At 41.4% G+C, this 25871-nt stretch overlaps 1 protein-coding gene across 1 annotated transcript; it reads right to left on the bottom strand.

Annotated features, from left to right (window-relative positions):
- Window positions 1-21338: 21338 nt before the first annotated feature.
- Window positions 21339-24512, bottom strand: LOC112803322 (uncharacterized). Its single transcript, XM_025846823.1, has 3 exons — window positions 24367-24512; window positions 23474-23873; window positions 21339-21689 (listed from the first exon to the last, which is right to left on the bottom strand). Exons 1-3 carry the CDS (start codon window positions 24510-24512, stop codon window positions 21339-21341), a joined length of 897 nt encoding a protein of 298 aa, XP_025702608.1.
- Window positions 24513-25871: the final 1359 nt, after the last annotated feature.

Raw genomic sequence — 25871 nt, 5'->3', positions numbered from 1 at the left:
GTCGTGCTTTCGCTTTTTAAGTAGCGTCTTTTTTCGAGACTTTTACCCTTTAACTAAGCACCTTGGGCCTAGGTTTTTCAACCTTTTTGGCCTTCGCGTAATGTTGTTCTCTTTTTAGTGATCCTTTCATTGGTCTGACTTCTTTGTCGGGCATTCTCAAGTTACTTTTAGTAATCCCATTTTTACTCCGACCTCGTCAGGTCACTTTATATGGGTTACTTTTTATAACTTCTTGCATTAACTCGATCTTTATCGCTTCACCTTGCCGACCTTTCTTGGTTGGGCGATGAATTTTGCATTTTTGAGCATAAATTAATGCGTCATGGTAGAAACTTTTTTAGGGAATCTTAACTTTTATTCAAGTAGTAACATGAAAAATATAGACAAGAGTATGTACATATGACAGCATACCCTATTAGCCGGGCAGCTTTTAGGTCTTAGCCTAGTGCCTCATTAAAAAACCCTTAGGAAAAAAGAGTGCGCCTTGGCCCGAGACCTTTTTTCTAGCTGTAGTACCTCCTTAGGTTACAAGCATGCCATGACCTCGGTAGCTCCCACCCTTGGAGGTCGGCCACCCTATAGTAACCTTCTCCTAGCACTTCTGTGACAAGGTATGACCCTTTCCAGTTAGCTACTAGCTTCCCTTCTCCTGACCGACTTGCTCCGATATCATTTCGAATTACGATGAGATCGTTGGTGGTGAACCTTCACTGGATTACTTTCTGGTTATACCTTGAAGCCATTCGACGTTTTAGTGCTTTGTCTCTAATCCGAACTCTTTCTCAAACTTCTAGAAGTAGGTCGATCTCTTTCCTTTGTGCTTGGGAGTTGGTATCTTCATTATAGAGGGTCACCCTAGGGGAACTTTCTTCTACTTCTACGGGAATCATTGCCTCCATTCTGTAAGCAAGTCGGAAGGGTGATTCCCCAGTAGTGGAGTGTGGTATTGTCCAGTACGCCCATAGGACTTGCGGGAGCTCTTCAGCCCAAGCTCTTTTTGTGTCCTGTAGTCTCTGTTTTAACCCGGCCCATATGACTTTGTTGGCGACTTTTGCCTGTCCGTTGGGTTGTAGGTGTTCTGCAGAGGTGAACTGGTGCTTAATTTTCAGATCGGCTACCAAGTTTTTGGAGCCCATGTCAGTGAACTGAGTGCCATTGTCTGTGCTGATGGAGCATGAGACCCCAAACCTTGTGACAATATTTCTGTATAGGAACTTCCAACTTCTTTGGGCGGTGGCAGCGGCTAACGGCTCTACCTCGATCCACTTTATGAAATAGTCTATTCCTACAATGAGGAACTTGACTTGCCCTGATTCTTGGGAGAATGGTCCGAGGAGGTCGAGCCCCCACTTTGCGAATGGCTATGGTGAAGTGACGCAGATGAGCTCTTCGTGTGGCGCGATATGAAAGTTGGCGTGCTTCTGGCATGGGGGGCATGTTTTGACGAACTCCATTGCTTTCTTTTGCAAGGTCGGCCAGTAAAAACCAGCTCGTAGTACCTTTTTGGAAAGAGCTCGTGCCCCAAGGTAGTTGCCGCACATGCCACTGTGGACTTCTTCTAGGACTTCCCTTGTAGCAGAGTTCAGGACACATTTTAGGAGGGGTGTTGAGATCCCTCTCCTATATAGGGCGTCATGCACTATGGTGTAGTATTGTGCTTCTCGCACTAGCCTTTTTGCCTCCTTTTTATTTGCGGGGAGTGTTTCGAACTTGAGGTAGCTGATTGTGGGAGTCATCCACCCTTGGTTTTGGTCTGATATGCTTAGGACCTTCTCTTCTTCTGAGGTCGACGGATTTTGTAGTGTTTCTTGGATGAGGCTTCTATTGTTGTCCCCTGGTTTGGTGTTGGCTAGTTTCAAAAGTGCATCAGCCTGGGCATTTTGTTCCCGGGATATATGTCGGATCTCGTATCCCATGAATTTTCCGAGCTGCTCTCTGATCTTGTCTAGATATTTTTTCATGGTGGGATCCTTTGCCTGGTAGCTTCCTTCTATTTGCGAGGTGACTACTTGTGAATCACTAAAGATGGTAAGCATTTGGGCTCCGACTTCTCTAGCCAGCTTCAAACCAGCCAGTAGGGCTTCATACTCAGCTTGATTATTTGAGGCGGGAAACTCAAACCTTAAGGAAAGTTCGAGTTGGGTTCCCTGGTCACTTTCTAGGATAACGCCCGCTCCACTTCTGACTTTGTTTGATGAGCCATCAACGTAAAGGTGCCAGTTAATGGGAATTCTTGGAGTGTCGGTGTACTCTACGACGAAATCGGCTAGGTATTGAGACTTGATGGCTGTCCGAGTTTCATACTTAAGGTTAAATTCGGATAACTCAATTGCCCATTGTAGGATTCTTCCAGCTAAGTCGATTTTCTGTAGGATACCTTTTATGGGTTGGTTGGTCCGTATTCTGATGGTGTGGGCCTGAAAGTATGGTCGGAGTTGTCGGGAAGTAAGTATAAGGGCGTAGGCGAACTTCTCTATCTTTTGGTAGTTTAGTTCACCCCCTTGTAGAGCCTTACTGATAAAGTAGATGGGTTGTTGTCCATTCTCATCTTCTCTGACTAGGGTTGAGGCTATCGTCCGACTTTCCACGGCGAGGTATAGGATCAGTTCTTCTCCTTGCCGGGGCCGGGTTTGGATAGGCGATTGCCACAAGAATGTCTTGAAGTTTTGGAAGGCTGTTCACATTCTAGGGTCCATTCGAACCTCTTTCCTTTTCTTAGTATTGCGTAGAAAGGGAGAGATCTCAAGGCTGATCCGGCTAGGAATCTAGACAGAGCCACTAGTCTTCCATTTAGCTGCTATACCTCTTTGACGCAGGTCGGGCTTTTCATGTTGAGTATGGCCTGACATTTATCTGGGCTTGCTTCAATCCCTCTCTGGGTGAGCATGAAGCCCAAGAATTTTCCAACTTCTACTGCGAAAGTAAACTTTGCAGGATTTAGTCTCATCCCGTGCTTTCTTATAGTGTCGAACAGTTCGGCGATGTTAGATAATAGCGCTTCTTCTCTTTGTGTCTTTACCAGCATGTCGTCTATGGAGACTTCTATCAGCATTCCGATGTGGTTGGCAAAAAATTTGTTCATCAACCTTTGGTATGTAGCCTCTGCGTTCTTGAGTCCGAATGGCATGAATACGTAGCAGTAGTTTGCTCTTGGGGTTAGGAACGAGGCTTTCTCTTGGTCGGGTTGATACATCGGGATTTGGTTGTACCCCGAGTAGGTGTCTATGAAGGAAAGGTATTTGTATTCGATGAGGCGTCGACTAGGGTGTCTATATTCGAGAGTGAATAGGGATCTTTTGGGCAGGCTTTGTTGAGGTCAGCGTAATTAGTGCACATCCGCCACTTTTCCATTTGACTTTTTGACCAGTACTACTTTGGCCAGCCATAATGGGTACTTAACCTCCCTTATGAACCCTGCCTCTAATAAGGCCTGTACTTGTTCTTCTATGGCTTGCAATCTCTCTGGGTCGATCTTTCTGCACTTTTGTTGCATTGGCCGAGATTCAGGGTACACTGCCAGTTTATGGCACATTAGTCCAAGATCAATGCCGGGCATGTCCACGGTCTTCCATGCGAATAGGTCGGAATTCATTCTTAGGAACTTTGTCAGCAGCTCCTTTAGGTCTCCTTTTAGGTTCGCCCCTATGTTTGGTGTTTTATCTTGAGTATCTCCGACTTGAACTTCTTTAGTCTCGCCTTCCGATTGAGGACGAAGTTCTTTGCGAGCTCGGGTTCCCCCGAGTTCTATAGTGTTGGTTTCTTTTCCTGTGGAGTCACCTTTAAGATTCAGACTTTTGTTGTAACAACGTCGTGCGAGTTTTTGGTCTCCTTTTATGGTGGCTATCCCTTCTGGGGTTGGGAATTTCATGCATAGGTGTGGAGTAAAAACTACTGCGGCGAGCTGATTTAATGTTGTCCGACCTATGAGGGCTTTGTATGCGGAGCTTACGTCGTCTACGATGTAGTCGATGCTTAGTATTTTAGACCGCGTTCTTTTTCCAAAGGTAGTATGTAATGGGATGTATCCAAGTGGTTGGATTGGCGCATCTCCCAGTCCGAATAGGCTGTTGGGATATGCTCTGAGCTCCTTTTCCTGTAGCCCGAGTTTATCAAAGGCGGTTTTGAATAGGATATCCGTAGAACTTCCCTGGTCAACTAGTGTTCAGTGAAGGTTGGCATTGGCTAGTATGATGGTAATGACCACGGGGTCATCATGCCGAGGAATGATGCCCGCAGCATCTTCTTTGGTAAAGGTGATAGTAGGGAGGTCGGGTGACTTGTCCCCTTCTCCGACGTGGTATACCTCTTTAAGGTGTCTTTTGCGGGATGATTTGGAGATCCCTCCTCCTACGAATCCTCCATTGATTATTTGAACATGTCTTTCGAAGAGGAGTGTAGTTGTGGTATTTCCTGGGTTTCTCAGCAGATTAGTTTTCTTTTTTTTTTCTGGACTCTTTATCCTTATCCCGAGGTGGGTAGGAGAATCCGATTTTTGAGGCTTCTCATAATCGGGAGTTCTCCTCCATATTGATGTACTTTTCCGTCCGTTCTTGTACCTCGTTCAGACATGTTGGGTGCTTCTTGGATATGGAGTGGCTAAAGGGTCCTTCTCGTAGGCCGTTGATGAGTCCCATGATGGCCGCTTCTGTAGGGAGATTTTGTATGTCAAGGCATGCTTTATTGAATCTTTCCATGTAGCTACGGAGGCTTTTCCGATCTCCTTGTTTAATTCCTAGCAGGGTTAGAGCATGTTTGGCTTTATCTCTCTAAATGGAGAACCTAGCGAGAAACTTTTTGGCAAGGTCGTCGAAGCTTGCGATCGATCTTGGAGGCAGGCTGTCAAACCACTTTATCGCCGTCTTGGTTAGAGTGGTCGGGAAGGCTTTGCAACGAGTCGCGTCCGAGGCATCCGTGAGGTACATCCAGCTTCTGAAGTTGCTCAGGTGATGGCTCGGGTCGGACGTACCGTCATATGGGGTCATGTCAGGAGCTTTAAAGTCATTAGGGACTTTAGCCTTCATGATTTCCTTTGTGAATGAGTCTTGTCCTTGTGATGACTATTCTCGCGGTTGGATCGAGTGGTCTCAGTTTTGAGGTTTAGGAGCTTCTTTTCCAGCTCTCGACGCTGTCTTGTTTCTCTCCGGAGATTTCGCTCGGCTTTTCGCTGACGTTCGGCTTCTTGTTTGAGCTGTTTGAGGCGATCCTGCTGTTAATGAATGGCATCTAAAATTTCCGTGTCTGAGGTTGCTTGTCTCCCTTGGATTGGGGTGTGTTCTTTGATGTGGCATCCATGTTCTTAAGCGACGTTCTTCCTCCAAACCAGAGTTTTGGTCATTGGCAGGTTGTTTGCCATGGTGATGGGATGACTTCCAGGTTCCCCAACAACTGCGTCAATGTTCTGAGGGTTACCTGAAATTGAGAGATCGATCTCGAACGAGATCTTCTGAATTGATTAAGGTGGCTGCGTCCGACTTGTTTGAGTGGGAGGCGCTGCTGGTCCTCGTTCACCGGATGTGGTTGGTATCTGCAAGAGACTTCGATGCTTAAGTCAGTACGTGCTTTAGATAGGTTTTTTGTGGATTTGGAGTATGAATTATACCTGGGTGCTCCAGTGTATTTATAGTAGTGCTGGGCGACCTTCCTTGAGATAAGTTTGTTATCTTATCTTCTCTTTTGTGGGTAAGGTCATATCCTTTTGTTAACCGTGTCTTAGTAGGCGGTGGTCCTTTATTTTGGGCCTCCTTGGGCCTCTATGGTGATCTTTCTGATCTCTTTGTGAAGAGGTCGGTAATAGGCCAATCTTTCGAGAGGTCGGCCCCATCGGCTTCGGCCGACTCGGACCTTGTAGCTCGAACCGGTGTATGAACAATAAGGTTGGAAAAGATTTGATTTGGACAGTCAACTCTCTCTCTTGTTTGAAAATTTAAATTCTTGCCTCCCCCTTCTGGGCGTTCAACGCCTAGATCTGGCATTGAACGGCAGTTGGGGAACAATTTTTTTTGTAGTGGGGCGTTCAACACCAAGAATGGGCGTTGAACACCCTATATGGAACAAAAGCTTGGTGCAAATGCTCCTCTATGGGCGTTGAATGCTCGTCCCTCTTCCCTTTTTGGCGTTGGGCGCCAGTTCTGGCGTTCAACACCAGTAAGGGGTTTCTCCAGGGTGTTTTATTTTCCATCCTTTGTGTACTGTTCCTATTCTAAGTGCTACACATGGTCGCAAACGTTAAAAAGAAAGGGGAAAATATGGAGATTAATAAAAACTATAAAAATATGAACTCAAACTAAAAGAAATGAAGGAAAGGAAAAATACAATACATATGGCTGGGTTGCCTCCCAGCAACTGCTACTTTATTGTCAGTAGCTGGACAATGCTATTGTCATGTCAGCAGGAGGGTAGAATCCTCTTTCTCAATTGGGTCCCCTAGGTAGTGTTTGACTTTGTGGCTATTGATGGTAAATCTTTCATCAGAGTACTTGCTCTAGAGTTCTACATAACCATAGAGCGACACTCCAATGACCACAAACGGTCCTGTTCATCGTGACTTGACCTTCCCAGGAAAGAGCTTGAGCTTGGAATTAAAAAGTAGAACCTGCTGGCCAGGCTAGAAGATTCTAGTATTCTCAAATGTAGCTGGTCGGAATTCATCTAACTCATTCAGTTACAGTAACCTCTTTTCTCTTGCAGCCTTGGGATCAAAGTTGAGGAACCTTGTTGCCCAATATGCTTTGTGTTCCAATTTCACGGGTAGGTGGCATGCCTTGCCATAGACCAATTGGTAGGGGGACATCCCTATGGGATTTTGAGTGTAGTTCGGTATTCCCAGAGAGCATCGTCAAGCTTCCGTGCCCAATCCCTCCTGGAGGTTCCCACTGTCCTCTCAAGGATTCTCTTGAGTTCTCTTTTGGAGACCTCAACTTATTTATTTGTATGTGGATGGTAGGGAGTTGCTACTTTGTGATGAACACCATATCATTGTAAGATGAACTCAAGTTGTCTGTTTCAGAAGAGGGTACCTCCGTCACTGATAAGTGTTTGTGGGACACCAAATCCACTGAAGATGTTCTTTTGGAGGAATTTTAGCACCACCCGGGTGTTGTTAGAGGGTGACGCGATTATCTCAACCCATTTAGACACATAGTCCACTGCCACTAAGATGTATACGTTTGAATATGAGGGTTAAAAAGGTCCCATGAAGTCTATCCCCCATACGTCAAACAATTTAATTTCCAGAATTCCTTATTGTGGCATTTTGTGATTATGAGGGAGATTTCCAGCTCGTTGGCACTTGTCACAATTGCAGAAAAACTCTCAGGAGTCCTTGAAGATTGTTGGCCAGTAGAATCTGCTCTGAAGGACCGTGGTAGTGGTTCGCTCTCCTCCAAAATGGCCTCCATATTCAGAACCATGACAATGCCAGAGAATCTGCTGGGTTTCTTCCTCGTAGACACAATGTCGGATTATACCATCTAAGCATCTCTTAAAGAGGTAGGGTTCATCCCACAAGTAGTATTTAGCATCATGCAGAAGTTTGTGCACTTGCTGTCTGCTGTACTCCTTTAGAATGAACCTCATGGCTTTATAGTTTGTAATATCTGCCAACTATGGTGCTCTTTGGATTGCAAAAAGCTGTTCATCAGGGAAATTCTCAGACACCTCAGTGATGAGCAGGGGCTTTCCTTCTTTAGGCTCAATCTGAGATAAATAATCTGCCACTTGGTTTTCTGATCCCTTTCTGTCCTTGATCTCAATGTTGAATTCTTGAAGAAGAAGTACCCATCTGATTAACCTTGGTTTAGAATCCTGCTTCGTTAGGAGGTACTTGAGAGTAGCATGGTCAGTGTAAACAATGACCTTTGAACCAATCAAATAAGATCTGAATTTATCAATTGCATAGACAACTGCTAGTAGTTCCTTCTCGGTGGTGATATAGTTCCTCTGAGCATCATTTAAAATGCAACTAGCATAATAAATGACGTGTAAAAGCTTATCATGTCGCTGCCCCAGGACTGCTCCTATGGCATAATCACTGGCATCGCACATCAACTCAAATGGTAGGGCTTAGTTAGGTGCAGAAATAATAGGTGTAGTGACAAGCTTTGCCTTTAAGGTTTCGAAGGCATGCAGGCAATCCTCACCAAAAACAAAAGGTGTGTGATGCACGAATTTGTAATCCGTACAACTAACCAGCAAGTGCACTGGGTCGTCCAAGTAATACCTTACGTGAGTAAGGGTCGATCCCACGGAGATTATTGGTTTGAAGTAGACTATGTTTACTTTATTAATCTTAGTCAGGATGTCAATAAGATTATTTGGATTTAATTGTAAGAAGTCAAAGTATTTGGAATAAGAAATTGTTACTTTATTAATGGAGAATCTGTTGGAGTTTTGGAGATGCTTTGTCCTCTGAATTCCTGCAATGTAATATTCAACTCAATTGTTTGTAAAGTTCCATCCATGGCAAGCTGTATATAGGGTGTCACCATTGTCAGTGGCTACTTCCCATCCTCTCAGTGAAAACGGTCCAGATGCTCTGTCACAGCACGGCTAATCAGCTGTCGGTTCTCGATCATGTTGGAATAGGATCCATTGATCCTTTTGCGTTTGTCATCACGCCCAGCAATCGCGAGTTTGAAGCTCGTCACAGCCATTCAATCCTTGAATCCTACTCGGAATACCACAGACAAGGTTTAGACTTTCCGGATCATCAAGAATGGCCGCCATCAGTTCTAGCTTATACCACGAAGATTCTGATTAAGGAAGCTAAGAGATGCTCATCCAATCTGATGTAGAATGGAGGTGTTTGTTAGGCACACGTTCATGGATTGAGGAAGGTGATGAGTGTCACGGATCATCACCTCCTTCACAATTAAGCGCGAATGAACATCTTAGATAGGAACACACACACGTTTGAATGAAATAGAAATAATTGCATTAATTCATTGAGACGCTGCAGAGCTCCTTACCCCCAACAATGGAGTTTAGAGACTCATGCTGCCAAAAGGTACAATTTTCAGATCTAAAAATGTCATGAGGTACAAGATAAGTCTCTAAAAGTTGTTTAAATAGTAAACTAGTAACCTAGGTTTACAGAATATGAGTAAACTAAGATAATTGGTGCAGAAATCCACTTCTGGGGCCCACTTGGTGTGTGCTGGGGCTGAGACTAAAGCTATCCACGTGCTGAGGCTTTTCTTGGAGTTGAACTCCAAGTTATAACGTGTTTTGGGCGTTCAACTCCGGATCATGACGTGTTTCTGGCGTTTAACTCCAGACAGCAGCATGTACTTGGCGTTCAACGCCAAGTTACGTCATCTATCTTCGCGCTAAGTATGGACTATTATATATTGCTGGAAAGCCCTAAATGTCTGCTTTACAACGTCGTTGAGAGCGTGCCCATTGGACTCCTGTAGCTCCAAAAAATCCATTCCGAGTGCAGGGAGGTCAGGATCCAACAGCATCAGCAGTCCTTTTTTTCAGCCTAACTCAGATTTTTGCTCAACTCCCTCAATTTCAGCCAGAAAATACCTGAAATCACAGAAAAACACACAAACTCATAGTAAAGTCCAGAAATATGATTTTTGCCTAAAAACTAATAGTATTCTACTAAAAACTAATTGAAACATACTAAAATCTACATGGAATTACCCCCAAAAAGCGTATAAAATATCCGCTCATCACAACACCAAACTTAAACTGTTGCTTGCCCTCAAGCAACTAGATAAATAAAATAGGATGAAAAGAAACTAAGAAGTAATAATATCTTGAAGCTCAGATTCTTATTAGATGAGCGGGGCTTGTAGCTTTTTGTTTCTGAACAGTTTTGGCATCTCCCTTTATCCTTTGAAATTCAGAATGATTGGCATCCATAGGAACTCAGAATTCAGATAGTATTATTGATTCTCCTAGTGTAGTATGTTGATTCTTGAACACAGTTACTTTATGAGTCTTGGTCGTGGCCCTAAGCACTTTGTTTTCCAGTATTACCACCGGATACATAAATGCTACAGACACATGACTGGGTGAACCTTTTCAGATTGTGACTCAGCTTTGCTAAAGTCCCCAGTTAGAGGTGTCCAGAGCTCTTAAGCACACTCTTTTTGCTTTGGATCACGACTTTAACCACTCAGTCTCAAGCTTTTCACTTGGATCTGCATGACACAAGCATATGGTTAGGGACAGCTTGATTCAGCCGCTTAGGCCTAGAATTACTTCCTTGGGCCCTCCTATCCACTGATGCTCAAAGCCTTGGATCCTTTTCACCCTTGCCTTTTGGTTTTAAGGGCTGTTGGCTTTTATTCCTTTTCTTGATCCAATGATTTCTTGTAATTTTTTTTCACTGCTTTTTCTTGCTTCAAGAATCAAATTCATGATTTTTCAGATCATCAATAATATTTTTCGTGTTCCTCATTCTTTCAGGAGCCAATATTCATAAAATTCAAGATAAAAATTATGCACTGTTCAAGCATTCATTCAAAGAACAAAAAGTGTTGCCACCACATATAGTTAATTATAATTTTTATTATTAAGAACTCGAAAAAAATAAATTACTTCTTTATTCTAATTATCTACTATTTTATTCATGCCTGATGATGATGAGAAAAATAAATTATAACTTAATTGGAAATAAAATCAGAATAGATATACTAATTACTACTACTACTACTATATATCTCCTAAGGTAAATTTCTATAATAACACTATCACAAAGTTAAAGCTAAAATTAGAACTCAACAACCTGTGTTTTGGGAAGTAGATGTTCCTCTAGTCTGTGGGGTGCTTTTCAAGGATTAATTTCTGGCGTTTCAGTTCCCTTAGATCATGCCCTTGCTCTTCCTGTTCCTTAAGCAGTTTGCAAATCATGCTACTTTGATTGTTCTGTTCTTCCTTTATTTGGTTCATAGCTTCTTGCAATTTGGAAATAGATGCTTCAATATGTTCCCAATATTCGAATTGAGGAAGTTCTGGGAGGGCTTCCTGTGCTCTCCTCTTGATTGGATCATCCTGCAGCTGTTGTCTGTCCATTGATATTCTAGTGATTGGCTTTTCAACTGAGATATACTCTGTTATTCCCATCTTCACTCCAGCATCTCTGCAGAGCATAGAAATTAAGCTTGGATAGGCTAATCTGGCATCCTTGGAATTCCTGTTTGCTATTTTGTATAGTTCACACGAGATCAGTTGATGGACTTCTACTTCTTTTCCCAACATGATGCAGTGAATCATCACTGCTCTTTTAATGGTAACTTCAGAACGGTTGCTGGTGGGCAATATGGAACGCCCAATGAAATCCAGCCAGCCTCTGGCTACTGGTTTGAGATCTTCTCTTTTGAGTTGATTTGGGATGCCAGTCGTGCTGGTAGTCCACCTGGCTTCGGGGATGCATATATCCTCTAGAATTTTGTCCAGACCTTTATTTACCCTCATCATTCTCCTATTAAAGGAGTCTGGGTCATCTTTCAGTGGAGGAAGCTTAAAGATCTCCTTGATTTTGTCAGGATGGGTATGAACAAGCTTTCCTCTGACTAAGGTCTGATGGTCATAGAGGGCAGCTCCAATTATTCTTTGCCTGTCTGTCTGCCATAGATTAGCATAGAACTCCTGAACCATGTTCCTTCCCACTTTCGTTTCAGAATTAGCTAGGATTCCCAGTTCCTGTTTCGAATTTGTTCTTGGATCTCCGGATATTCATCTTCCTTCAAATCAAACTTGACTTCGCCTCTTGGGTTGGGTTGTTTTCCTTTTGGGGCCATGATCAAAGTGAGAATGTTTTTGTGATCACGGTTAAGCACACCAAACTTAGAGGTTTGCTTGTCCTCAAGCAAAAGAAAAGAGAGAAGAGGAATAGGAGGAGAGCAAGTGTGGAATGGTGGATGATAAGAGGGGCGCCGAAAGTGGATATAAAGGGAGGGGAGTGGGTATTCGAAAATAAGAAAAAGATATAAGATAAAAGATATGATTTATAAAAGATAAATATGACAAGAAAAGGATATAATTTAAAAAGATATGAATGATATTTAAAAATAAATTTGAAATTTATAATTTGAAAAAGATTTTAAAAGATAATTAAGTTGGGAAAGAGCTTGGAAAAAGAGTTGGATTGGATTGAAAATCAATTGTCTTTATGGATTAAGATGCATGCAAAATCTTTGAAATAGGAATTTCAGAAATTAGAGATTTTAGAAATTAGGATTAAAATTTTTGAAATTGAAGGATGATAATTGGAAACATGTTTATGCAAGAAATCATGAATTGAAACATAAAAGATTAGAAAATTTTTGAAGAAAAACGAATTTTACCTCCTCCCCACCATCCTGGTGTTAAACGCCCAAATGCTGCATGTTTTGGGCGTTTAACGCCCAATTGTTGCTTCTCCTGGGTGTTCAACGCCCAGCTGTTGCTTCTTTCTGGCGTTGAACGCCAGGAAGTGCTTTATCACTGGGCGTTTTTCTGAACGCCCAGGATGCTATCAATCTGGCGTTAAACGCCCAGAAGGTGCTTCTTTCTGGCGTTCAACGCCCAGAAGATGCTCCTTTCTGGTGTTTAACGCCCAGATGGCTACCCTTACTGGCGTTGAACGCCCAGTGGGTGCTTCTTTTGGGCGTTCAATGCCAAAAACATTTCTTACTGGCTTTTTGATGTCAGTGAGCTTTCCAAATTTCCCTGTAACTCAGTGAATTCAATCAATTGCTATTTTACCTTTTGAAGATACTCTGGCATATACCTGTAAAACTTAATTAATTAGCAAAAACAAATAAAATTAAATTTTGTGAATCGCTGGGTTGCCTCCCAGCAAGCGCTTCTTTAATGTCATTAGCTGGACTATTACTGAGCTTTTAATCAAGTCTCAGTTTTGAGCATTCTTGCTCAAAATTGCCTTCAAGATAATGTTTAACTCTCTGTCCATTAACAATGAACTTTTTGTTAGATTCATTATCCTGAAGCTCTACGTATTCATATGGTGATACACTTGTAATTACATATGGACCTCTCCACCAGGATTTTAATTTCCTAGGGAATTATTTGAGCCTAGAATTAAATAGCAGAACTTTCGGCCCCGGCTCAAAGACTCTGGATAACAATTTCTTATCATGCCATCTTTTCGCTTTCTCTTTGTATATTTTTGCATTCTCGAAAGCATTGAGTATAAATTCCTCTAGCTCATTTAGCTGGAGTAAACGTTTTTCTCCAGCTAACTTGGCATCAAGGTTCAGGAATCTGGTTGCCCAGTAGGCCTTGTGTTCCAGTTCCACTGGCAAGTGACATGCCTTTCCATACACAAGCTGGTATGGAGAGGTCCCTATAGGGGTCTTGAATGCTGTTCTGTATGCCCACAGAGCATCATCCAAGCTCCTTGCCCAATCCCTTCTACGGTTAATTACAGTCCGTTCCAGGATTCTTTTGAGTTCTCTATTTGAAACTTCAGCTTGCCCATTAGTCTGTGGATGGTATGGGGTGGCTACCCTGTGGCTAACTCCATAACGAACCAAAGCAGAGTAAAGCTGTTTATTGCAGAAATGACTGCCCCCATCACTGATTAATACTCTAGGGGTACCAAATCTGCTGAAGATGTGTTTCTGGAGGAATTTTAACACTATTTTAGTGTCATTAGTGGGCGTTGCAATAGCCTCCACCCATTTGGATACATAATCCACTGCCACCAGAATATAGGTGTTTGAGTATGATGGTGGGAAAGGTCCCATAAAGTCAATACCCCATACATCAAACAACTCAATCTCTAAAATCCCTTGTTGAGGCATGGCATAACTGTGAGGCAGATTGCCAGATCTTTGGCAACTGTCACAATTAAGTACAAACGCTCGGGAATCTTTATAGAGAGTAGGCCAATAGAAGCCACATTGGAGGACTCTTGTGGCTGTTCGCTCACTTCCAAAATGTCCTCCATATTGTGATCCATGGCAGTGCCATAGAATTTTCTGCGCTTCTTCCTTAGGCACGCATCTACGGATTACTCCGTCTGCACATCTCTTAAAGAGATATGGTTCATCCCAAAGATAGTACTTTGCATCTGTGATCAATTTCTTTGATTGCACCCTACTGTACTCTTTGGGTATGAATCTCACTGCCTTGTAGTTTGCAATATCTGCAAACCATGGCACTTCCTGGATGGCAAAGAGTTGCTCATCCGGAAATGTTTCAGAGATTTCAGTGAGAGGGAGGGACGCCCCTTCTACTGGCTCTATTCGGGACAGGTGATCTGCTACTTGGTTTTCTATCCCTTTTCTGTCTCTTATTTCTATATCAAACTCTTGCAGAAGCAACACCCATCTTATAAGTCTGGGTTTTGAATCCTGCTTTGTGAGTAGATATTTAAGAGCAGCATGATCAGTGTACACAATCACTTTTGATCCTACTAAATAGGATCTGAATTTGTCAATGGCGTAAACCACTGCAAGTAGCTCTTTTTCTATGGTTGTCTAATTCTTCTGTGCGTCATTTAGAACACGGCTGGCATAGTAAATGACGTGCAGAAGCTTGTCATGCCTTTGTCCCAACACTGCACCAATGGCATGGTCACTGGCATCACACATCAATTCGAATGGTAATGTCTAGTCTGGTGCAGAGATGATTGGTGCTGTGACCAATTTAGCTTTCAGAGTCTCAAATGCTTGTAGACACTCTTTATCAAAGATAAATGGCGTGTCAGCAGCTAGCAAGTTGCTCAGAGGTTTGGTGATTTTTGAAAAATCCTTTATAAACCTCCTATAGAATCCTGCATGCCCCAAAAAGCTTCTGATTGCCTTAACATTGGCAGGTGGTGGTAATTTTTCAATTACCTCTACCTTAGCTTGATCCACCTCTATTCCCTTGTTTGAGATTTTGTGCCCAAGGATAATTCCTTCAGTCACCATAAAGTGACATTTTTCCCAGTTTAAAACCAGGTTAGTCTCTTGGCATCTCTTTAGAACAAGTGCTAAATGGTCAAGACAGGAGCTGAATGAGTCTTCAAATACTGAAAAGTCATCCATGAAGACTTCCAGAAATTTTTCCATCATATCAGAGAAAATTGAGAGCATGCACCTCTGAAAGGTTGCAGGTGCATTGCACAGGCCAAATGGCATCCTTCTGTATGCAAATACTCCAGATGGACATGTGAATGCCGTTTTCTCTTGATCTTTTGGATCTACTGCAATTTGATTATAACCTGAATATCCATCCAGGAAGCAGTAGTATTCATGACCTGCCAATCGTTCTAGCATTTGGTCTATGAATGGTAAAGGAAAATGATCCTTTCTGGTGGCTGTATTGAGCCTTCTATAATCAATACACATACGCCACCCAGTAACTGTTCTTGTAGGAACCAGTTCATTTTTTTCATTATGAACCACTGTCATGCCACCTTTCTTAGGGACGACTTGGACAGGGCTTACTCAGGGGCTATCAGAAATAGGATAAATAATCCCGGCCTCTAGTAACTTAGTAACCTCTTTCTGCACCACCTCCTTCATGGCTAGATTCAGCCGCCTTTGTGGTTGAACCACTGGCTTGGCGTCACCCTCCAGTAGGATCTTGTGCATGCATCTGGCTGGGCTAATGCCCTTGAGATCACTGATGGACCACCCAAGAGTTGTCTTGTGTGTCCTTAGCACTTGAATGAGTGCTTCCTCTTCCTGTGGCTCTAAGGTAGAGCTTATGATTACAGGAAAGGTATCACCTTCTCCCAGGAATGCATATTTTAGGGATGGTGGTAATGGTTTGAGCTCGGGTTTAGGAGGTTTCTCCTCTTCCTGAGGGATTTTCAGAGGTTCTACTATTCTCTCTGATTCCTCCAGATCAGGCGGAACATCTTTAAAGATGTCCTCTAGCTCTGATTCGAGACTCTCAGCCATATTAACCTCTCTTACCAGAGAGTCAATAATATCAACACTCATGCAGTCATTTGGGGTGTCTGGATGTTGCATGGCTTTGACAACATTCAATTTGAACTCCTCCTCATTAACTCTCAAGGTTACTTCCCCTTTTTGGACGTCAATGAGGGTTCGGCCAGTTGCTAGGAAAGGTCTTCCTAGAATGAGAGTTGCACTCTTGTGCTCCTCCATTTTGAGCACCACAAAGTCAGTAGGAAAGGCAAATGGCCCAACCTTGACAATCATGTCTTCAATCACGCCTGATGGGTATTTAATGGAGCCATCAGCAAGTTGAAGACATATCTTGGTTGGTTTGATTTCTTCAGTTAAACCAAGCTTTCTGATAGTAGATGCAGGTATTAGGTTGATACTTGCCCCAAGATCACATAAAGCTTGCTTGGTACAAGTACCCTCTAATGTACATGGTATCATAAAGCTCCCGGGATCTTTAAGCTTCTCAGGTAAGCTTTTCAGAATGACTGCACTGCATTCTTCAGTGAGGTAGACTTTTTCAGTTTCCCTCCAATCCTTCTTATGACTTAAGATCTCTTTCATGAACTTAGCATAAGAGGGTATTTGCTCAAGTGCTTCTGCAAACGGAATCTTTATTTCAAGAGTCCTGAGATAGTCTGCAAAGCGAGCAAATTGCTTATCCTGTTCCGCTTGGCGGAGTTTTTGAGGATAAGGCATTTTAGCTTTATATTCCTCAACCTTAGTTGCTGCAGGTTTATTACCTACAGAAGTGGGTTGGGAAGCCTTTTTAGAAAGGTTGTTATCAGCACTTGTATGTGACTCATCCCCCACTGGCGTTTGAATGCCAGGGGTGGAAGCTGGAATGGCGTTAGATGCCACCTCCTTATTTGTTACTGGCGTCTGAACGCCAGAACTGTGCTCCCTTTGGGCGTTCAACGCCAGATTCATGCTTGTTTCTGGCATTGAACGCTAGAAATGAGCATGGTCTGGGCGTTCAGCGCCAGCCTTATTCCTCTCTGGGCTCTGATTGTCCTCAGAGGGATTTTGAGTAGCCATTTGTTCATTTCTTGGCTTCCTGCTGCTTTGAAGTGAGGTATTTAATGTTTTTCCACTTCTTAATTGAATTGCTTGGCATTCTTCTGTTATTTGTTTTGACAGTTGCTTTTCTGTTTGCTTTAACTGTACTTCCATATTCCTGTTAGCCATTCTTGTTTCCTGTAGTATTTCCTTGAATTCGGCTAGCTGCTGAGTTAGAAAGTCTAATTGCTGATCGAATTCATTAGCCTGGTCTACAGGACTGAGTTCAGCAGTTACTGTTTTAGCTTCTTCTTTCATGGAAGATTCACTGCTTAGGTAGATATGCTGATTTCTGGCAACTGTATCAATAAGCTCTTGAGCTTCTTCAATTGTTTTTCTCATATGTATAGATCCACCAGCTGAGTGGTCTAGAGAAATCTGAGCTTTTTCTGTAAGCCCATAGTAGAAGATGTCTAATTGCACCCACTCTGAAAACATTTCAGAGGGGCATTTTCTTAGCATCTCTCTGTATCTCTCCTAGGCATCATAAAGGGATTTATTATCTCCTTGTTTGAAGCCTTGGATGCTTAGCCTTAGCTGTGTCATCCGTTTTGGAGGAAAATAGTGATTCAGGAAATTTTCTGACAGCTGTTTCCATGTTTTTATGCTGTTCTTAGGCTGGTTATTTAGCCACCTCTTAGCTTGATCTTTTACAGAAAATGGAAACAGTAATAATCTGTAGACATCCTGATCTACTTCCTTATCATGTACTGTGTCAGCAATTTGTAAAAATTGTGCCAGAAACTCTGTAGGTTCTTCCTGTGGAAGACCGGAATACTAGCAGTTTTGCTGCACCATGATAATGAGCTGAGGATTCAACTCAAAGCTACTAACTCCAATGGAGGGTATACAGATACTACTCCCATATGAAGCAGTAGTGGGGTTAGCATATGACCCCAGAGTCCTCTTGGACTGTTCATTCCCACTTAGTTTCATAATGGAATAAAGGAGATGATATGTATGTTAATATTATTTATTTTATAAAAATTTATTTTATAAAATAAAATAAAAATGAAATAAAATAAAAGAAATTGAAAATATTTTGAAATTGAAATCTGAATTTTATATAAAATTTTCGAAAATGTAGTTTAAAATTAGTTAGGAAAGATATTTTTTTTTATGAAAGAGAAAAACACACAAAAGACACAAGACTTAAAATTTTTAGATCCAATGCTCCTTATTTTCGAAAATTTTTGGAGGGAAAACACCAAGGAACACCAAACTTAAAAATTTTAAGATTAAAATGCAAGAAAGACTCAAGAACACCCTGAAGATTTACAAGAACACCAAGAACAAAAGAAAGAACACCAAACTTAAAATTTTTTAGAAAACCAAGATAGATTTTCGAAAATTAAAGAAAAACTAACAAGGAAACACCAAACTTAAAGTTTGGCACAAGATTTAATCAAAGAAAAATTATTTTTGAAAAAGATTCCAAAGAAGATACCCAATTATCAAGAACAACTACTAAAGCTCCAGCCAATTGGGCAGCAACTTCAGTGTTGATTTTAAAGATGTATTATATTTATGGATAAAAGTATAAAATTTTTTAAAGTTAATGTTTTGAAAAGGTACAAGAAAAACAAGAAAAGACACAAAACAAGAAAAACTCAAGATCAAACAAGCAAAATAAACAAGAACAACTTGAAGATCAATGAAGAACAAAGAACACAAGTTCGAAAATTTAAAGAAAAATATAAAATATGCAATTAACACCAAACTTAGAACAAGACACTAAACTCACGAAAATTAACAATTAATTAAGAAAAATAATATTTTTGAAAAGAAATTTTTGAAAAGAAACTATCCTATTAGAATTTAATGACTCTATAACAACAAAAGTAAATTATTCCTAATCTAAGAAATAAAATAAACCTTTAGTTGTTCAAACTCGAACAATCCCCGCAACGGCACCAAAAACTTGATGCACGAATTTGTAATCCGTACAACTAACCAGCAAGTGCACTGAGTCGTCCAAGTAATACCTTACATGAGTAAGGGTCGATCCCACGGAGATTATTGGTTTGAAGCAGACTATGTTTACTTTATTAATCTTAGTCAGGATGTCAATAAAATTATTTGGATTTAATTGTAAGAAGTCAAATTATTTGGAATAAGAAATTGTTACTTTATTAATGGAGAATCTGTTGGAGTTTTGGAGATGCTTTGTCCTCTGAATTCCTGCAATGTAATATTCAACTCAATTGTTTGTAAAGTTCCATCCATGGCAAGCTGTATGTAGGGTGTCACCATTGTCAGTGGCTACTTCCCATCCTCTCAGTGAAAACGGTCCAGATGCTCTGTCACAGCACGACTAATTAGCTGTCGGTTCTCGATCATGTTGGAATAGGATCCATTAATCCTTTTGCGTTTGTCATCACGCCCAGCAATCGCGAGTTTGAAGCTCGTCACAGCCATTCAATCCTTGAATCCTACTCGGAATACCACAGACAAGGTTTAAACTTTCCGGATCCTCAAGAATGGCCGCCATCAGTTCTAGCTTATACCACGAAGATTCTGATTAAGGAAGCTAAGAGATACTCATCCAATTTGATGTAGAATGGAGGTGTTTGTCAGGCACACGTTCATGGATTGAGGAAGGTGATGAGTGTCACGGATCATCACCTCCTTCACAATTAAGCGCGAATGAACATCTTAGATAGGAACACACACACGTTTGAATGAAATAGAAACAATTGCATTAATTCATTGAGACGCTGCAGAGCTCCTCACCCCCAACAATGGAGTTTAGAGACTCATGCTACCAAAAGGTACAATTTTCAGATCTAAAAATTTCATGAGGTACAAGATAAGTCTCTAAAAGTTGTTTAAATAGTAAACTAGTAACCTAGGTTTACAGAATATGAGTAAACTAAGATAATTGGTGCAGAAATCCACTTCTGGGGCCCACTTGGTGTGTGCTGGGGCTGAGACTAAAGCTATCCACGTGCTGAGACTTTTCTTGGAGTTGAACTCCAAGTTATAACGTGTTTTGGGCGTTCAACTCCGGATCATGACGTGTTTCTGGTGTTTAACTCCAGACAGCAGCATGTACTTGGCGTTCAACGCCAAGTTACGTCGTCTATCTTCGCGCCAAGTATGGACTATTATATATTGCTGGAAAGCCCTGGATGTCTACTTTCCAACGCCGTTGAGAGCGTGCCAATTGGACTTTTGTAGCTCCAAAAAATCCATTCCGAGTGTAGGGAGGTCAGGATCCAACAGCATCAACAGTCCTTTTTTTCAGCCTAACTCAGATTTTTGCTCAACTCCCTCAATTTCAGCCAGAAAATACCTGAAATCATAGAAAAACACACAAACTCATAGTAAAGTCCAGAAATATGATTTTTGCCTAAAAACTAATAGTATTCTACTAAAAACTAATTGAAACATACTAAAATCTACATGGAATTACCCCCAAAAAGCGTATAAAATATCCGCTCATCAGTGTGTCTACAACTAGAAGATTGTACAAGGGTTTTGCAATTTTGTAGAAGTCTTTGATAAACCTCCTATAGAAACCTGCATGGCGTAAGGAACTTCTAATGGCCTTAACATTAGTTGCCGGTGGTAATTTTTCAATTATTTCCACCTTAGCTTGATCAACCTCTATTCCCTTGTTAGAAATCCTATGCCCAAGAATAATCCCTTTAGTAACCATAAAATGGCATTTTTCCTAGTTTAAAATTAGGTTTGTTTCTTGGCCTCGCTTCAGCACCAGAGCTAGATGGTTAAGGCAGGAGTCAAAGGAATCTCCAAAAACAAAGAAGTCATCCATGAAAACCTCCAATAATTTTTCCACCATATCTGAGAAGATGGAGAGCATACACCTTTGAAAAGTTACTGGTGCATTGCAGAGACCGAACGGCATCCTTCTATAGGCGAACACTCCATATGGGCATCTGAATGTTGTCTTTTCTTGGTCCTGGGGATCTACTATAATTTGATTGTAACCCGAGTAGCCATCTATGAAGCAGTAGAATGCATGGCCAGCTAGCTTCTCCAGCATCTAGTCTATGAAAGGTAAGGAAAAGTGATCCTTTCTCGTGGTGTTGTTAAAACTCCTATAGTCGATGCACATATGCCGTCCTAGGGTAGTCCTTGTAGGGATCAAAACATTCCTCTCGTTGTAGATCACTGTAATCCCACCTTTCTTGGGTACCACTTATACAGGGCTTACCCAGGGACTATTTGAAATGGGGTATATTATCCCAGCCTCCCATAGCTTTGTAACTTCTTTTCGGAGCACTTCATTCATAACTGAATTTAGTCTCCTTTTTGGTTGCACCACGGGTTTAGCATCATCTTCAAGTCTGAATTGTTCATACATTGAGTTGGACTGATTCCTTTTAAGTCACTTATGGTCCATCTGATAGCTGTCTTGTGGGCCTTGAGTACTTGGATTAGCACCTCTTCTTCTTACTGCTCTAGGGCAGAGCTTATAATGACTGGATATGTGTCACCATCTCCTAAGAACACATATTTCAAGGATGGTGGCAAAGGCTTAAGCTCGAGTTTAGGAGGCCCATCTTCCACTTTAGGGGTGGTCAGCATCTCCTCCTGCTCTTCTGGTGCATTCAATTCAGGCATGGCATCTTCAAGAATGTTATTCAGCTCCTCCTCAAGTCTTTCAATCTCACGTACCTCTTCAACCAGGGGTTCTATGACATCAATCTTCAAGCATTCCTCTGTGGGGTCAAGATGTTGTATGGCTCTAATAGCATTGAATGTGAACTCATCCTTATTGACTCTCAGTGTTACTTCTCCTTTCTGAACGTCAATGTTGGTTCTCCCTTATGAGCGGATAATTTATACACTTTTTGGCATTGTTTTTAGGTAGTTTTTAGTAGGATCTAGCTATTTTTAGGGATGTTTTTATTAGTTTTTATGAAAAATTCACATTTCTGGACTTTACTATGAGTTTGTGTCTTTTTCTGTGATTTCAGGTATTTCTGGCTGAAATTGAGGGACCTGAGCAAAAATCTGATTTAGGTTGACAAAGGACTGCTGATGCTATTGGAATCTGACCTTGCTGCACTGGAATTGGATTTTATGGAGCTACAGAACTCCAAATGGCTCAACGGCATTGGAAAGTAGACATCCAGAGCTTTCCAGCAATATATAATGGTCCATACTTTTTTCGAGCCTAGACGACGAAAATTGGCGTTCAACGCCAGTTCTATGCTGCAATTTGGAGTAAAACGCCAGAAACACGTCACAAACCAGAGTTAAACACCAAACAGATGTTACAACTTGGCGTTTAACTCCAAGAGAAGCCTTTGCACGTGTAAAGCTCAATCTCAGCCCAAGCACACACCAAGTGGGCCCCGGAAGTGGATTTCTATATCAATTACTTATCTTTGTAACCCTAGTAGCTAGTTTAGTATAAATAAAACTTTTTACTATTGTATTAGTGTCTAGTCTTTTGACCATTCAGTCTTTTGATCACATTTTGGGGGCTGGCCATTCGGCCATGCCTGGACCACTATCACTTATGTATTTTCAACGGTGGAGTTTCTACACACCATAGATTAAGGGTGTGGAGCTTTGCTGTACCTCGAGTTTTAATGCCATTAATACTATTTTCTATTCAATTCATGCTTATTCTTATTCTAAGATATTCGCTGCACTTCAACCTGATGGATGTGATGATCCGTGACGTTCATCATCATCCGTCTTTATGAACGTGTGATTGACAACCACTTCCGTTCTACCTTAGATCGAGCGTGTATCTCTTGGATTCCTTAATCAGAATCTTCGTGGTATAAACTAGAATTATTGGCGGCCATTCTTGAGAATTCAGAAAGTCTAAACCCTGTCTGTGGTATTCCGAGTAGGATTCGAGGATTGAATGACTGTGACGAGCTTCAAACTCGCGATTGTTTGGCATGGTGATAGACGCAAAAAATTAATGGATTCTATTCGGACATGATCGAAAACCGACAGATGATTAGCCATGCTGTGACAAGAGCATTTGGACCATTTTCACTGAGAGGATGGGAAGTAGCCATTGACAACGGTGATGCTCTAGATACAGCTTGCCATGGAAAGGAGTATGCAGGATTGAAGGAAGGCAGTAGGAAAGCAGAGATTCAACAGGGACAAAGCATCTTCATGCACTTATCTGAAATTTCCACCAATAATTTACATAAGTAAATCTATCTTTATTTTATGCTTTATTTATTATTAATATTTGAAAACCTTTATAACCATTATAATCTACCTGACTGAGATTTACAAGATGACCATAGCTTGCTTTATACCAATAATCTCCGTGGGATCGACCCTTACTCACGTAAGGTTTATTACTTGGACGACCCAGTGCACTTGCTGGTTAGTTGTGCGAAGTTGTGAAGAATGTGAGTGAACCATAGTAGTGTGCACCAAGTTTTTGGAGCCATTGCTAAGAATTGTTCAAGTTATGAAAAGAGTGAATCACAATTTTGCCTATCACTCCCTGTAGCTAGAAAAGGTCTTCTTAGAATAATGGAAGCATTTCTATTCTCTTCCATATCTAGGATCACAAAGTCCGTTGAAAATATAAAGGGTCCAACCCTGACAATCATATCATCAACCACCCTTGATGGGATCTTGACGAAGCCATCAACAAGATGAAGGTAGATGTGGGTAGGCTTGGCTTCTTGGATCTGGAGCTTGTTCATTAATGATGTTGCCATGAGGTTGATGCTTACTCCAAGATCATATAGGGCTATCCTTATGCAAGTGTCTCCAAGGGTGCATGGTATCAGAAAACTCCCAAGACCCTGTAGTTTCTTTGGTAGGTTTCTTTGAATAACCGCACTACATTCCTTGGTGAGGAGAACTGTCCCTGCCTCCCTCCAATCCCTTTTGTGGCTTATTTTGTCCTTTATAAACATGGCATAGGAAGGTATTTGTTCAAGAGCTTCAGCAAATGGGATTTTGATCTCGAGTGTCTTGAGGGTTTCTGGAAACCTAAAAAATTGCTGATCCTTTTCTACTTTATAGATTTTCTAAGGATATGGTAGCCTAGCTTTGTATTCAGGAGTCTTGAGTGGTGCAGAGTAATTTATCCATAGTGATTGAGGAAGGGTTGTCATCTTGCCTCGGTCGAAAGTTTCCTGAACTGGCATGTATATTGTATTCCCCTTCTAAGCGTTGAACGCCAGTGTTGCTCCCTTTTGGGCGTTGAATGCCAGGAGCAGTAGTCTGGGGTGATGCGTATTCTTCTTCTGACGTTTCCTCTTCATCCTGCGCTCTACTGTTTTGAGGTTGGGTATTCAGGGTCTTTCTATTCCTCAATTGAATAGCTTGGCACTCTTCTCTTATCTATTCAGATATCTGTAGTTTGGCTTGGTTCAACTGTGCTTCCATATTCTTGCAAGCTCATCACTTGTTGTGTGAGAAAGTGCAAATGCTGGGCTAAAGATTCATTTTGTTAAGGAATCGTGGGTTCAGCGGACATTGCCTTGACTTCCCCTTCATTGAGATCTCACCAAATGAGTATAAATACTGATTGTCAGTGACCATCTCAATAAGTTCATAAGCTTCTTCAGTTGTCTTCTTCATGTGTATTGAACCACTAGCAGAGTTATCCAGGGACATCTTGGCCATGTCCGTGAGTCCATAATAGAAAATATTCATCTTAACCCAATCCGAGAACATTTTTGTGGGGCATTTTCTGAGCATCAGCTTGTACCTCTCCCAAGCATTGTAGAGGGATTCGCTCTTTCCTTGCTCAAAGGTCTGAATATCTATTCTCAACTTAGTCAGCTTCCTTGGGGGAAAATATTTATTTAGAAAATTGTTTACTACTTTACTCCATGTGTTCATATTTTCTCTGGGTAAAGCATCCAACCATTTCTTTGCTTAATCTTTCACAGCAAATGGAAAGAGCAGTAGTCTATAGACGTCAGGGTCTACTTTGTTTGTCCTTACAGTGTGACAGATCTGCAGAAAATTAGTAAGGAACTCATTAGGTTCTTCCTATGGGAGTCCATGAAACTGGCAGTTCTGCTGCACTAGAGTGATCAATTGTGGGTTGAGCTCAAATTGTCTATTTTGTAGGAGGCACACAAATGCTCATTCCATATAAATCAGAAGTGGAAGTCGTGTAAGATCCTAGGGTTCTTCTGGGTTGTTCATTCCCAATTGGATCTATAGTGATTTTGGTGCGTGAAATTGAACTCACACAACTTCACCGGCAAGTGAATCGGGTCGTCCAAGTAATACCTCAGGTGAGTGAGGGTCGATCCGATGAGGATTGTTGGATTGAGCAAGCAATGATTGTCCTCCAGATCTTAGTCAGGCGAATAGAAAGATAGTGGTTGTTGTTGTAGGCGTAAACAAATTAGTAAAGAAAGCATTAAAGAATTAATGTAGAAATAATAATGAGAAATCAGTTAAAGCTTTGGAGATGCTTTATCTTTCCAGATTAATACTTCTTACCAACCGCTTCAACAATGAATGACTCATTCTATGGCAAAGATGTAAGTGATTAACGCCATTGGTCGTGGTCAATCAATCTCCTCTAATCCATATCAAACGCCATTGTCAATGGTGTTTTAATATGAACGAGGATGAAGCTCACACAATTCACTCTCCCTTGATCCTACTTAAAGCGCCACAGACAAGGTCAGATCTTTCGGATCGGAGAATGAAGCTCAATATTCTAGCCTTAGCACCACAGAAACCTGATTACCCAAAACTAACAACATTTTATGTCACATATCTCAGTTAGCCCAGATAAACTGTTGGTTTAAGTGATGTATTCTCAAGCTATAGCTCAATACTATCCGGTTCAGGACTCGTAAGAACTCATGTAGAATAAGGGGTCATACTCTCGTTCCACCCCAAATTCGTTTAGATGAAGAACAACAATACATCATAGAATGAAATCAAACATATATTAAAGGAGAAAAGTAATAATATTAATCCATAGGACAAGCAGAGCTCCTAACCTTAACCTAGGAA

Source organism: Arachis hypogaea, chromosome 5, assembly GCF_003086295.3.
Source record: "Arachis hypogaea cultivar Tifrunner chromosome 5, arahy.Tifrunner.gnm2.J5K5, whole genome shotgun sequence".
NCBI classification, from domain to species: Eukaryota; Viridiplantae; Streptophyta; class Magnoliopsida; order Fabales; family Fabaceae; genus Arachis; species Arachis hypogaea.
The sequence above is the reverse complement of the archived record's forward strand: the minus strand, read 5'-3'. Positions and strand labels throughout refer to the sequence as shown.

Excerpts from the sequence above, each read along its gene's own strand:
- LOC112803322 (XM_025846823.1), bottom strand. The coding sequence starts at position 24,512 with ATGGCCAAGATGTCCCTGGATAACTCTGCTAGTGGTTCAATACACATG. Across the intron at positions 23,874-24,366 it reads TCAATGAAGGGGAAGTCAAG|GTTTCCAGAAACCCTCAAGA; the intron begins GCAATGTCCGCT and ends GCAATTTTTTAG. Across the intron at positions 21,690-23,473 it reads TTGATGATATGATTGTCAGG|AAAGGAGAAGTAACACTGAG; the intron begins GTTGGACCCTTT and ends ATTGACGTTCAG.